The 14216-nt window shown below is 40.3% G+C and overlaps 1 protein-coding gene across 8 annotated transcripts in view; it reads right to left on the bottom strand.

The window, feature by feature from the left end:
- Positions 1–14216, bottom strand: part of FER (FER tyrosine kinase) — a 268182-nt gene that overhangs the window by 196341 nt on the left and 57625 nt on the right. For all 8 annotated transcript variants that reach the window (XM_061623654.1, XM_061623709.1, XM_061623700.1 and 5 more), the window contains exons 7-10: positions 13244–13381; positions 11296–11415; positions 8286–8408; positions 6627–6816 (exon numbers count right to left, since the gene is read on the bottom strand). In XM_061623654.1, coding sequence (XP_061479638.1) covers positions 6627–6816; positions 8286–8408; positions 11296–11415; positions 13244–13381 — 571 coding nt within the window. The remainder of the gene's footprint in view (positions 1–6626; positions 6817–8285; positions 8409–11295; positions 11416–13243; positions 13382–14216) is intronic.

Below are 14216 nucleotides of genomic sequence, written 5' to 3'. Positions count from 1 at the left end.
TTATAGATAATTCACCTCTAAAACTTAAAGTGCTTCTAGTAACAGAAGCTTTGCGTAATATATGTAAAAGTAGTTGAAATAGCAAAGATTTTTTATGCTACTCAATGTTTTAGTTAGCACTTTCCTATATTATTTTTGTGCTTAATAACGTAAGCTAATAAAATAATGCTGCTCATCATAACCCAGGAATGTGTATACCATTCATCATTGTTTATGTTAAGAATAAATAATGAAACTGAAAGTGTCTAAGGATGACCTGCTTTGCAATGAAAACAGGAGAGATAAATTTAGCTTCAATTAGAAATAATGTTCATTCAGGAGGATTGTTATATGTAAAGACATTAAAAAATGACCAAGAATCACAGCATGGTGAGAAGAGAGAACATTATAGAACATTCACCAGCAATACAATTTAAAATAGTTTTATCAAAGAAATTCTGGTAAATGGACAACAAATCACAGTGATTAGAGAAAATATTTGTTTATTATTTTTCTTTCCTTTTGAATCAATGGGGGAGCTCCATGTTAGGAAACAAAGACCCAGTGTTCCCCAATAACACTAATGTGCAGGGGGGGGTAGTAGCTGTTTGCACACAAGAATTAGAGGGTGGGGGAAATGGCTGATTTCTGTGTGAAATGCCCCAAATCCATATTAAAACAACAGACATGTTTCGGAAGTGTAGTAACGCATGAAATATCGTTGTACGCTATGTTTCTAATGCATGGCAAATTAAAACCAGCACAACATACTGCATCTGTTCCATTAACACTTTTTTCTTTAAACTAATTTAGAAGCCCCTATACTTTCTGTACCTTGCTGGCATCACAGGACATAAGGGAACAATAATAAGGAGACTCCTCTGTCCAACCATGCAGAAGAAACACCACCACGGGCGAGGCGAGGGAAGAGGGAAGAGAGATAACTGTTTCATAGTAGAAAAGGTCTTGATGTGAAAGATGCAAGTTTAAATCCGTGTTCAGCCACAAAGCTCTTAAAATGGCCTTGGGTAAGTCACTTTGGTTTCAGCCTAACCTCAGAGAGCCTCTACAAGAATAAATTACTTATGAAATAGAAATCACTTTGCACAAGGGAAAAAGTAACATGTCAATTTTTAATAGTTTTATTAAGGACTCCGAAACTAAATAGAAGATCTGTATTCTGCTCAATAACATTTCACAAAGATGTCATCTTGCAAGATAGCTGCCCCTTCACCCCAGGGTACTATTGGCCTAAGAGACAATGTAACAATCAGAGCTGTTTTGGTATCCGGGGGTTCCATGCAGTATCTGGCACAGAAGCAGGATTCTTCAAAATCATGTTTCTAGTCCTCATGGTGGCGCACATACATCTGAAAAACCAGCACCAAGGAAAGCTCCTATAAAGAGCCCAGCTGCTTAACTTCTTTTATACTACTTAGGAACTTCCTTTAAAGCTTTGGTTCCCATTATGTCAAGAAACAAAGAGGCAAACCTATCATAAAAGACATGGGTAAAGAACCTGTGGCCCTCCAGATGTTGCTGGACTATAACTCCCATCATCCCTGATCACTGGCCTTAATGGCTGGGGCTGATGGACACTAACAACATCTGGAGGGCTGTACATTAGCCACTATACAAGCATTCAGAAGGAAATAATAAACATACTGGTAATCATTTTAATAGCTTTCCTATGCACATACTTATTTGTGAACCCAAAGATTGTTTAGAAATTTGCTATACTTTGTCAGATAAGACATAGGCCAGGCTTGGCTGGTAAATTTATATCCTAGGGTTACATCCAAACTGATTTAATTTAACCAAGGTCCCACTGAAGTCAATGTGCAAAAGGTAATCTTGGTCAAGAGTACCTTGGTCAAGAGAACTTCCATTGATTTCCATGGGAACTAGTCTGTATGCGCCATCCTTAATTAGTTGGCCTAATCTGAGTTGCTTATTATCCCGGATCCCATTCTAAATAATACTGCACAGCTTTACAACTACTTAGCAGATTGTAATTCTTCATTTTCATTTTCATTTTTCTGCCTGCCACTAAAAAAAGGCAAAGCCAAAATATGTTATTGTATAGATATGGGGAAATTTATATCCTATGGGGAAACCAGAGCTTTATATCCCACTCCAAACTATAAGAACAGGACCAAATATTTTTATTTTTTGCTGCCTGAGACTAATTAAAACCCCACCCCCAATGCACTAATTTGCTGAACAGTGTAATAATAGCACATTAAATAACCAAAGGCTGACCAGGATAGTATTTTCTTGTTTTCATTGTTAATATCTGCCACTTCTGTATTGCCTTTACAACATTTTAAAGGAAATTCAAAGGGCTCTCTTACCTCCTCTGGAATGGAGGGAGCACCACCAACCGCTTAAGAACTACCAAGGGCTCGTCCAAACTCACCTGGATAATCCACATTTTCCCTATTCGCGTTGTGCTTTGATAGTCCCCACTTCTGCTGTTTTTTCACTTTTTTCAATGTAAAGAAATCCGCTGTTTTTGCGCCCACACATTAAACACATTATTTTCGGTTTTTCCCAAAGCCCCACCTCACTCCCGCCCCTGTGAGGCAATTGGTCCACAAAATATGACGTGTCCGCTCCCCCCCTTGCACCCAAGCACACTAACATGCAGGTGCTTGGACGCAAGACAGCGAAATTTGAATTTGCTGTTGGTTGCAGTTGGGACAGACTGATGCTCAGCAAGCCCATGCCCACGCTGCCCACTCTGGCAGGGCTGAGGACGGAGCAGGCCACCAGCAGGTTGCCCTGGACTGCTGGGGGATGCAGATGCCTCTCACACCATCCAACACCACAATTTCCCACCCACTGAGCCTCCAGCAAAGCCCAAGGCGTCCCTGTAGAAGCTGCCGCCGCCTTCCTTACCACTTGCCACTCTGGAGCGGGGCCGGCCAGGGGGGGTGTCTCTAGGTGCCCCTGACCATCCAGGGGGATTGTGCAAGGGAACAGCGCTCGTAATCGCCGGGCGAATCCCCCCATAACCCCTGGGCTCATTCACTGCAGGCTTCAGCCCCGGACCATCGTGTGGCTCGGCTGCAGGAATGCTGCTGCCGATGGAAGCAAACAGCCCCCCTGGAGGGTGGCCGCTCTGGGCTCGGGTAGGGAATGCAGGCAAACATCCCTACACACTGCTGTGTCAATCTGCACTGAAGCACCCAGCACAGGCTTCGCAGTGTTCCCTCTGATAAAAGAAACATGCAAACCACTTATATGCCAATAATTCCTGTATTTTTGTTTGCTTGTATTTGCGATATTTCGCAAAACCGACTGTATGCTTTTCTGCCTTTATGCATATTATGGTTTCTGGAGATACACAGCGCTGGCAATTTCACTTATTTCTCCAGAACTGCAAATAATGATGTGTCATGTCTAGGAAGGTAGACCACCAGTCTCTATGGTTGTGGGTGGCCGAGACACTCTAGCAAACCACTTATATGCCATTAATTCCTGTACAGTATTGTTGTTTGCTTGTATTTGCGATATATCGCTAAACCAAATATATGTGGGTTTGCCCTTATGCATATTACACTTTCTGGGGATACACACAGCTGGCAATTCCACTTATTTCTCCTGGAACTGCAAGCAAGTATTGACATGTCATGTCTAGGAATGCAGACCACCAGTCTCTATGGTTGTGGGTGACTGAGACGCTCTAGCAAACCACTTATATGAGATTAATTCCTGTACAGTATTGTTGTTTGCTTGTATTTGCGATATATCGCTAAACCGAATGTATGTGGTTTTGCCTTTATGCATATTACACTTTCTGGGGATACACACAGCTGGCAATTCCACTTATTTCTCCTGGAACTGCAAGCAAGTAATGACATGTCACGTATAGGAAGGTAGACCACCAGTCTCTATGGTTGTGGGTGGCTGAGACACTCTAGCAAACCACTTATATGCCATTAGTTCCTATATTGTTGTTTGCTTGTATTTGCGATATTTCGCTTATGTGTGCAACTGAGATAGAGTCTAATAACATAGCCTGCCTTGTCCATTTTATGGTGTGAAGAGACGCAGAATGAACCTGACCAACGAGAGGGGGGGCAGGAATTAACCAGAACGACAGCAGTAAACAGCTACTTGATCCCCTGTGGTTAAATCTTGCTGAATGCCACGATTACCTCTTTTTTAAAAAAAAAATCCCCAAAAGGCTCTTCTACTTTAGGAAGATGGCTCTGCTCGGCTCTTTTCACGATTTAAAGCCTTGCTTTAGAACTTTTACCGTACATTCAGCCATGTGTGAAGCGAGAGGCTGGAAAAGAGAGGAGATACACATGGCTAGCAATTCCAAATATTTCTCCAGAACGAGTGCAGCGCTCAGCGGCAGCTCCCAACTCCTCCCCATTCTCTCTCTCTCTCTCTCTCTCTCTCTCTCTGCCCGTGCACAGGTGGCTCTGCTGCAGGAGTGGCGGCAGCACCATCAGGGAAGAGCCACCCTCCCAGCAGCTTCCCAACCACTTTGGGCAAAACTTGCTCCACTGCCTTCACCCCCCCTCCTTCTCCCTTTCCTTCCCATGGCCCTTTGCAAAGTGCCATGTGTGCCTGTGCGTGTCTGTCTCTGAGCGAGGAGGAAAGAACAAAGCCAGGTCCCTGCACCGACCAGCCGCACTTGAGCAAGACCAGCCAGGAAAAGGGGGGCTTTACAAACAACCGCAATTGCAGATCTCACACAGAGCGGCCGTCCAGTTCGCAGGCTGGCTAAAAATAAATGGCTGTAGCTGCTTCTGCGCAGATGCACATTTTTGCATCTGTGCAGTAGAAGTTTTAGAGCACCCCCAACACCACCCCATTGCTCTGATTGGTTGTTTTCCTGGGCTTTTCCCCAGACATTCGCACACATGTGCAAAAGTGAAAAACCATGATTGGATGGGAATGAGGGAAGAGGTATGGGGAAACACCCAAGGACCGCCCACAGCTCTAAAGTCCGCAGTATTGCATCCGAGCGCCTTAAGGTAAAGCAGATGATTCCTGGTTTAAAAAAGCAAATCACATTTTTTGCATTACTGCAGATTTAACCGCAAGAAAATCTGCGAAAACGGGTGACGTCATATGGACCTTGGAAAATTAACTAATACACAAAGCGATCATATCGCACATTATACAGTCGTTTGGATGAGCCCTAAGTTGTCCCTTGTACCTCCTTCAAAAGTCCACACAGTGGTGCTCTCTCTCTCTCTCTCTCTCTCTGTACATAGGTGAGACAAGCACCCCAGGCATTTTGGAAACAAAGTTGCCTCTATGATGGCCCTGGCAATTTTATCAAATAACAAGTTAACTTTTTGTTCTCTTAAGAACTGCTACAGTAACCTTTGCTTCCTTTTCTCCTTGCTGACAGGAAACTTTCTCGAGGTATTTTTTCTGTTGACTCATACCTAATTTATATTGCAAACTTTCCAGAAGAGGCTCTCATCAAATTAGTTTATCCAGTATAGTATTTACAAGTCAGGTTTTTCTATAAATAATACATAGTGGTACAGGAATGAATCTAACTATGGCATTTGAAAAATGAGCAAAGGGGAAGAGTGAAGGAGGGTGAAACTATAATCGTGTACGAGACATTATATTTGGAGACACGTTTATAAGAAAACAACCATGACCCAAGGGCCACAGAACTAAACTGTATCACATACATATTCACATGTGCACAAGATACAGAAGCCATAATGTCTCCTCTCATGCAAATAAAACTGTCATTTTGATTCAGGCACATTAAGGCGGCAGGAGAACAAGAGCAATAGTAATTTTTCTTCGCCAAAATAAGCACACAACTTCTGCATGTTGGGAATAGTCACTCACAAATTTCTAGTGAATTGCTCCCACATACTGATGCATAGTTACTATCATAAATTATCTTTTTCATTTTTCTGCCTGCCATTTAAAAAGGCAATGCCAAACACGCTGTTGTATAGATATAGAGAAATCAGAGCTTTATATCCCACTTCAACAGGTAAGAACATGACAAAATCCCCCAAATCCATATAGTCCGTTACCAGCCAGTCATCTCCCTGGCCAAAAACTAACCAGCCAGAAATTATCTTAACATCCAGTGTCAGTTTATTGTACCCTGTATGTGATAATCAGAGATGTAATGCTTCTGGGCAACGCTTTATGGTTTATAGCTATTTATAGAGGACAGGACTGTCCTCTATTTGAAGGAATCCTTTATTGAAAGGACTGCCAGTCCAGGTCCAATTTAAAGATAAAGAACCACAAGACAGGAGAGCAGGGGCCTTGAAGCTGCCATTCATCAGTTAGAACCTAAACAGCAGGTTCACCAGACATACAAGTTCCCTAGTCACAGACTTCCCCACTAATAGTGAGATGTATCGCTTTCCCTTAAATTATTTCTAAATTTGAATATATGCATATAAATTAGCTAATTCAAATTTTATGCCAATCTGGTTCCTCTTTGTTGGTGATGCATTGCTGGCTACCCTAATTTTAATCCATTGTTAAAGCAGTCTATATTAGTGGATGAATCGTTATTCATCAAGTTATCATTGAAGTAACTCTAAAGAGAGAGAGTGCCTTGCAGTTGCACTATATCAACTCCATATGATACACCATTCATGCCATTGTTACACCATAACAAGCATAGGATTTACCATAGAAGAGACTGATCTGGCATCCTCCTCATAATTTACAACAGGTGGAGGTTCTTTCCCATCATTTTCTTGCACTTTTTGTTCTAGAAGTTCTTTCTGGGCTGCAAACTTGACTTCAGTACACTTCAATTGCTGGACTGTTTGCTTCAGTTCTTCCAGTGCCTGCTTCTGGCTTAGGAGAAGCACAACACTGAAAAAGATGGAGACAAAATTAATTTTGAAAAAATCGAAGTTATTTTTTTTCAAAACTATGTTCCATAATACCCCTTTAACCTGTTTTAGGGGATGGGGGTCATGAATTTCAGAGGAGGCAGCTGGAACCCCGATGCATTCCTATATTGTCACTGGGAACATGACACAGGCTGAAAGGGGTTGGAATTAACTGAGCTATTTTCCCATAATTGTTTTTCAGAACAGGGGTTGTCAGTTTGCAGAGCCCAACTCTGAATCAAGCTGGGGGAAGGGTGTAAGTCACCCATCACTAGTTGTACATATTTCTTTTTTAAATTCAAATAGAGACTTATAGCTGTTAAGAGCTACATGTCCATCAAGGCTAAGGAATACATTAAAAAGAAGATACATGCAGTATGTTTGCTGCTTGGCACCTGCTTATGAACCCCATCTTCATGAAGGCGAGATCCCTCATGACAGGGACAGGAATCTAAAGAAATTGGTCTGACTAGGTGCTTAACAGTAAAAGAGGGAGAGGTCTAGGGAAGGCATTCCAATTTCTCAACACTGCCATATAGACTGGGGGGAAAAGAAGGGCAGGTTTTAATGCTTGTATCCCCATGACACAGTAGGAAGAGGAAGAAGTGGCAACTAGACACTGCAGATCTCATTAGGTGCGAGTGAAGGGGAAGAAGGGAGGGAAGGAGAACCTGGTCATAAAAAGCCTTGCTTTATGCTTTGTAACTAAATGCGTGGGGAAACCCTAACAAGCAATAGCCTGTAAAATCTGCTTTCAAGTCCCTGTCAGAGGCAAAACGTTATCAAACTCCAAGCATTTTGAAGCATTTGAGTATGCCTTCATCAAATACTACCCATAGACACTATATAGAAGTCATACTCATGACTCACTTAAGTCTATTGATTGCAATGGGCCCCAAATATGACTTAGTCAAATACCACCCAATAACTATGATTATTGTGTCAAGGGGAGATGGCTTAACTTAATTTTGATTCAATGTTCAAGACTCCCTGTGTATGCATCTCTCTCAGTTCCAGGGTATATATCCAACAGGGGTGCTAACATTTCTTTATGAGCTTGTGCTGGTTGTAAACCAATAACTTTTTGCTCTTACCAAGTAACTAACAACATTTCAAGACTTTTAAAAAACAGCAAGTTAAAATGCATCAGTTTCATCTCATTTTCATACAAACAGGCTTAGTGGTCATAGTCCTGGACTAGGACCTGGGAGACCAGGGTTCAAATCCCCACTATGCCATGAAGTTTGCTGGGTGACCTTGGACTAATCACAGCCTCTCAGCCTAACCTACCTCACACGATTGTTGTGTGGACAAAATTGAGAGAGAGGAGAATACGCACCACCTTGAGCTCCTTGGAGGAAAGGTGGGATATAAATATAATAATAAAATAAATGAATAAATAAATCCAGTCATAGCATACTAAAACATCATGAAGTTTTTTCTACTCACTCGGATTTTCTTTCACAGATCTTGGCGGATTCTTCTATCTTTTTTTCTAATTCCACTACTAGCTCCTCCTTGTTTAGAAGTGTCTGCTGTGTCTGGATCAGCTCTTCTACTACTGTTTTCAACCTATGGTTTCAGTGGAAATAAATGATATTTGAAGAGATCACAAATCTAATTTATGTACATTTAATAACTGTTACTTTTTTGTTTTCCTCGGAAAGTAGCTAAAAAAGAAAAATAGCAATATATGATTATATGAAGCCATTTCAAACTTTCCATGTCTATGGAAACTTACCTAGTTATTGTTTGTGTGTTTGTTTATTTAAAATATTTAATCTAAGGTATCAGAACAAATAACACTTCAAAAATATTATATCAGTGCAATATGGGCATGGGGAAATGTGGTCATTTTGGACTATAACTCCCATCACCACTAAGAATTGGCGGATGGGACCTGGAGTCAAACCACATATGGAGGGCCATAGGTTCTCCATCCTTGTTCCACACCATTAAAAAAAATCCAAGTACTTTCATTAGAGAAGTACTATAATGCAAAAATAATATTATGCTAAAGACAGTGAAAGAGAAGCTGAAATGCTAATTAGATTGGGGGGGCTCATATTGAGGCCAGACTACAATACAGTTTACAACTGCATAAATGTAATACAATCCCAGTTTAAACAGATAACAACTCTGATACCACATATGAAAGCACTTGCCTTTACTGTAGCAAACTCTTTAACAATGCAACCAATTGCCTCACTGTGGCTTTATTATATTCAGTCAAATGTAAATGTACTGCCTTCAAGTCGATTCTGACTTATGGCAACCCCATGAATAGGGTTTTCATGAGGCTGAGAGGCATTGACTGGCCCAAGGTCACCCAGTGAGCTTCATGGCTATGTGGGGATTCAAACCCTGGTCTCCCAGGTTGTAGTCCAACACCTTAACCACTATGCCACACTGGCTCTACTAGAAGATTAATCTATAGTGGTAGCAGCAATTAATTTTTTAAAATAAATTGCAATTTAGAAACAATATTTCCCTCATAGTAGTACAAGCTAGCATGTTCCGAAATACCAGCATTAACAGGTAACTGCACACTTAAATGTTTATAATAATCTGCACAGATTTTGAATTCTGAACTGCAATCAAGGTAAAAAAAAAACTTGCACATATCAGTCGTACACTACAATGGAAGCCTCAGTAGGGCAAATGACTGCACTGAATCAAGATTTATTACACACACAGTCCCGTTTCGAATAAATGTACATCTTCTCATGCATTATCTTAAGAAACTGAATAATCTGCTAGTGCAGAATAACATCAAGTAAAAACAGAACAGATTACTTTATTGGATTCCTCAAAGTTCATGCAATAATGACAGTTACATACCTTGGGATAAAGTATACTTTGAAAGACAATTTAATAGTGGAAATTCTTTTTTTATATTGACAGTTTTAACAAATATTTATCTTCTTGACTACATGGCCATTAGCTACAAACAATAAAAAATCTGACTAACTGATCTTGACATTTCTAGCTCTTCAGAATTCAAGTCATTAATTTTGTTCCTCCACACCATATTATGCTTCCCTTCTCTGCTAGTCTTCCAGGTTCTCTTCGAGCTTACTTAGGCCGCCACTGGAGCCACACACACTTCCTGTTCCAACCTACTTAGGGTGGAACATGCCACCCCTGAAAAAGAAGCCACCATGGCTACTTGGGTTTATTTTGTTATTTTCCCCCCAGCTTCTTCTACTTCTGCCATTCATCTTACAATTCTATCAGAAATAAAATTTCATATAGCAGAGGCCTTACACTGGACTTTTCCAGAGAACAAACCTTGATCTTCTCTGTTATACATGTGCTAGCCTAAAGCATGTGAGAGTGGCACAATATCTTGTTCACTGCCTAACAGCCCTGATACTGCAAGGGGGTGAGGTTGTCTGTATCTTTTTTATGAATGGTATTGGGTGAACATAGCAAGCAAGTACATAGATAGGAAGGAAATTTTAAGAACTAAGGGTGTATTTAAAGATGTGAGCAGAAGATAATTCCAATTATTCACTGGAGATTTCTGGTTTTTCCTGCAGACAATCCTCTGTGCCACATCACACTCTGCACTGGAGAGCTCCCTGCCTCTCTGGTCCAGATTTTTAGGGAGTGTTATCAACTGCAGTCTATTTGGGAGTGAGGGGACTGACACCCCTTATAAAAATGAAGCCATTCCTACTCATGCGCAGGGACAATGCAACACATTGTCCTATTAATATTTAAACTATAACTAGATGAAATAGACTTAACAAGTCCGGGGGGGGGATGAAAGATTAACTGAAACAATTCAAGTCAGACCATCAGTCTTTCATAAAACAGCAATGGAAATCATTCTTTTTGTAAATGTCAGTTAATGAATCTGATACTGTGACGTTGGGTAGGAATTATGGATATCAAAAAAGTTAGTTCCTTTTCAATGACCCTGCTGAGTCAGGGGAACGATATTAAAATTTATAAAATGTTGACAATTCTCCAGAACCTATTAAAACAGTGAACTGGCTTCTGTTTTGCAGATGCATTTAAAAAAAAAAAAAAAACACCTCCATTTCCCCTTCCAAATCATTTTGAATCGTATTTTAACCATGTATATGTAAATACAGGTGCAATCAATGCTCATCTGATTATTTGCATATGACATCATGACCTTTCACTGCTTTCCATGTAAGGATTATATATGTAGGGAGCAAGGACATTACTGCCATGTAGAGCTCTATTTTCCTCCCAAGTAGCTACCGTTGTCCACTCTCCAAAGCTTATTGGCCATTATACTGCAATCTCTGTGTACAGCACCCTCTTCTATAGATTCTGGGGCCTCAATTTCTCACAAATCACATCTTGCATAGCATATACACATATGCAAAATAATTTCAATTGTATATTTTGGATGTCTTTGTCACAGAACTCATATCCATGTAAGGAGAGATGAAAAAAGGAGAAAAGATGCTAAATTACTTACATAGCCTGCAAGCTTTCAGCTGTTAAATTATTCCACATAATCTCATTAGCTTGAAGATTTTCATTTTCTTCCAATAAAGTAGTATCAAACTCTATTTCTTGTTGTACAACATCTGGTGTCCTGTAGAGATGCAAAATGATTAATGTGACTTAATATTCAAAGATACTTCATGCACAAGTACAAGGTATCCCTTTTCTAAAAAAACTGCACTTAATTTTTAAAAAATCATCATAACAAAACAGTCCTCCACAGGTACAGTTTTGACACTGGAAAAATACAGACCCCACACAAAAGAGCTTTCATTTGAGCTAGTAGGACTCAATGCTCTAGGTATTACAAAGGGTCAGTCACAGATTACCACCAAGCACCTGAAGCAGGATGTTATCAAATATTGTGTCTACCAATGACACTGCATCCTTTGTCCATACCAGGTTAGCCATCTCCATACCAAGAAGGCTTTGTTCTAATAGTTATACATAAGATTAGGTGAACGACCCTTGCCATCATTGTCTCTTGTCTTACATGGTCCTTCCACATTCTCTGGCCTAACTAAAATACTTCCACCATGCCATGCTACAGTTCATTTCATGATCCATTCTATTTTCTGCTTCTTGTCCCAATCTTCTAATCCTCTCATATCCTTGCTTAATTTCAGTAGCCTTTTTCCAGCTTCATGATAGGAACCCATGGGTTAGTCCCCAAACTATTAGAGCTCTAGAAACTAATTCAAAGCAGTATCCTCTACCTTAGCCAGACAGAACAGATCACAGTCTGAGTTCCTTAGTAAAGAAACTAGTTACTGTCCAGCACCATAGTCCTATACCTTTCACTGCATGTGTTTTAGTCAATTCTGCCATCTCTTCCTAGCCTCTAGGTATGACAGTGAAAGCCGATACCACATACTCCAAATTGAGAAAAATATATATTTTTTTTTGCTTGGAACTGAAGGAGCAGGAGGAGGCAGTATTACAAAAGACAACCTGATTCTTAAATGACTGCAAGTAAATATAGCATCCCATTCTTACTGGAGATTCCCTCACATTCTATGTCAAAACTAATAACGCATGCTTTCTATGTTCTTGCTATAAATGTAATTTATTTATAGATGCAAGATAAAAACTCTGGTATTAACAAGATTGGGCCTTTGGGGGCAATATATTATTTATCTAAATTTGCTTAAGAAAAACCACCACCTGGTTAATGAACACTGGAGCAAAGACTGCAGGTTCTTTTATGATCCATGCATCAGTAGCATACAATGAACTTTGCTAATGCAGTGCCCTCCTTTGTCCATGCCCCCTCCCCCCAACCTCTTGAGTGAGGATTAAGTCTTATGTCAGTAAGGAATTTCTATTGCCCAGTCCTGCTATACAGCAAAAAGAACTTGAAGCCCACGCTCTCTGAAAATGAAACAGTTGCTCAATCTCAATGGACTGCCTTCAAGTGGATTGCAACTTATGGCGACCCTACAAATAGGGTTTTCATGGTAAGCGGTATTCAGAGGTAGTTTACCATTGCCTTCCTCTGAGGCTGAGAGTCAGTGACTGGCCCAAGGTCACCCAGTGAGCTTCATGGCAGTGTGGGGATTCAAACCCTGGTCTCCCAGGTTGTAGTCCAACACCTTAACCACTAGACCACACTGGCTCTCGAAATAGTTGCAATCTACCAATAATAATGAAGGAGAAGCAGAACCATTTCACACATTCAGCAGCTCACACAGGTGGCTCTCATAGTTGTGATGCAACTATCCACATTAAACTATTTGTACAAAACAGTTTCTCATGACTGGTGGGTGATTTCAACCATACTATCTTGCTTGCTGCTGCACTAGGACATAGGCAAGTGCAGTCACCACCAAATTATCTGCTATTCTACCGTGTTAACAGAACTGTTTAGAACAGATTTGTTTTCAATGGTGATGAAACAACAAATGTTATGAATATTTTACCTGTGAGCCTCTATGAAACTACTGTACTCTGAACCAGGGTCTAACTGTTCAACAGATGTCTGGATCTCTTTATGAACATTTACTATTTCTTCAGTTACAAGACTGGTGATCTGACTGTATTCTTCAAGGATTCCTTTTCTGAAGAAAAAAGAAAAACACCATGCAAATAAATCCAGAAAATCTTTAAATTGTTTACAAATTAAAAACATGAAGGAATCTGGACAATTTCTAACTTTTCACTAACTCCTGAGATAATTAAGTTTTATTTATGAAATTTGTATGCTGCCCCATAACCATGTCTTGGGATTCTAATCTTCCAGAGGACTTCCAAATGACTTTTATGAGTAGACTGCGAAGAGCAAACATTTTCTCACTTCAGGTACAAACGTTTGAACAAGAGATGGGATGGCTGCTGTGTGAAATCTGCTCCCCTTCACTTCTGTGAAGGCAGACACATGGTCTGTGAATCAAATTCTGAGTTTCTCCTTCTCCCGCTTCCTCAATTTTTCTGGTGGGCTGTCTGCTTCCTGGCATACTCATCCTAACAAACACTTGTTCAGCTCTTAAAAATACAACAAAACTTTTAAAATTATTTTACATTTTGTTTCAACACTTAAAAAAACAGTTCTAAAAGGGATGAAAGTTTTCTTACAGCTGACACAAGATCCAGACAATTAGAGTTTTGCACAGTTTGCTTCTGAAAAGGGACATACTTTTTACATGGGCCATCGAAATAGCAAGCAAGGTACAAATCTAATTACTGCCAGGAACCAGATGAACATGTTCCCTCTGAGCCCAGTTCAGGTAAGATGTTTGTGTGTCCACGCTAAACAGTGATCATGCTTCCATCACTGAAACTATGTATATCAGAATGCAGGCTTATATTCACCTGCACTGTAGTTCAAATGCAGGAAAAAGAGGAGAGAGCAACCCAGAAGCACAAGCAATCTCCCTTCCACTCCTCCCTTTCCTT

This window comes from Rhineura floridana, chromosome 1 (assembly GCF_030035675.1).
Source record: "Rhineura floridana isolate rRhiFlo1 chromosome 1, rRhiFlo1.hap2, whole genome shotgun sequence".
In the NCBI taxonomy this organism is placed as follows: Eukaryota; Metazoa; Chordata; class Lepidosauria; order Squamata; family Rhineuridae; genus Rhineura; species Rhineura floridana.
The sequence above is the reverse complement of the archived record's forward strand: the minus strand, read 5'-3'. Positions and strand labels throughout refer to the sequence as shown.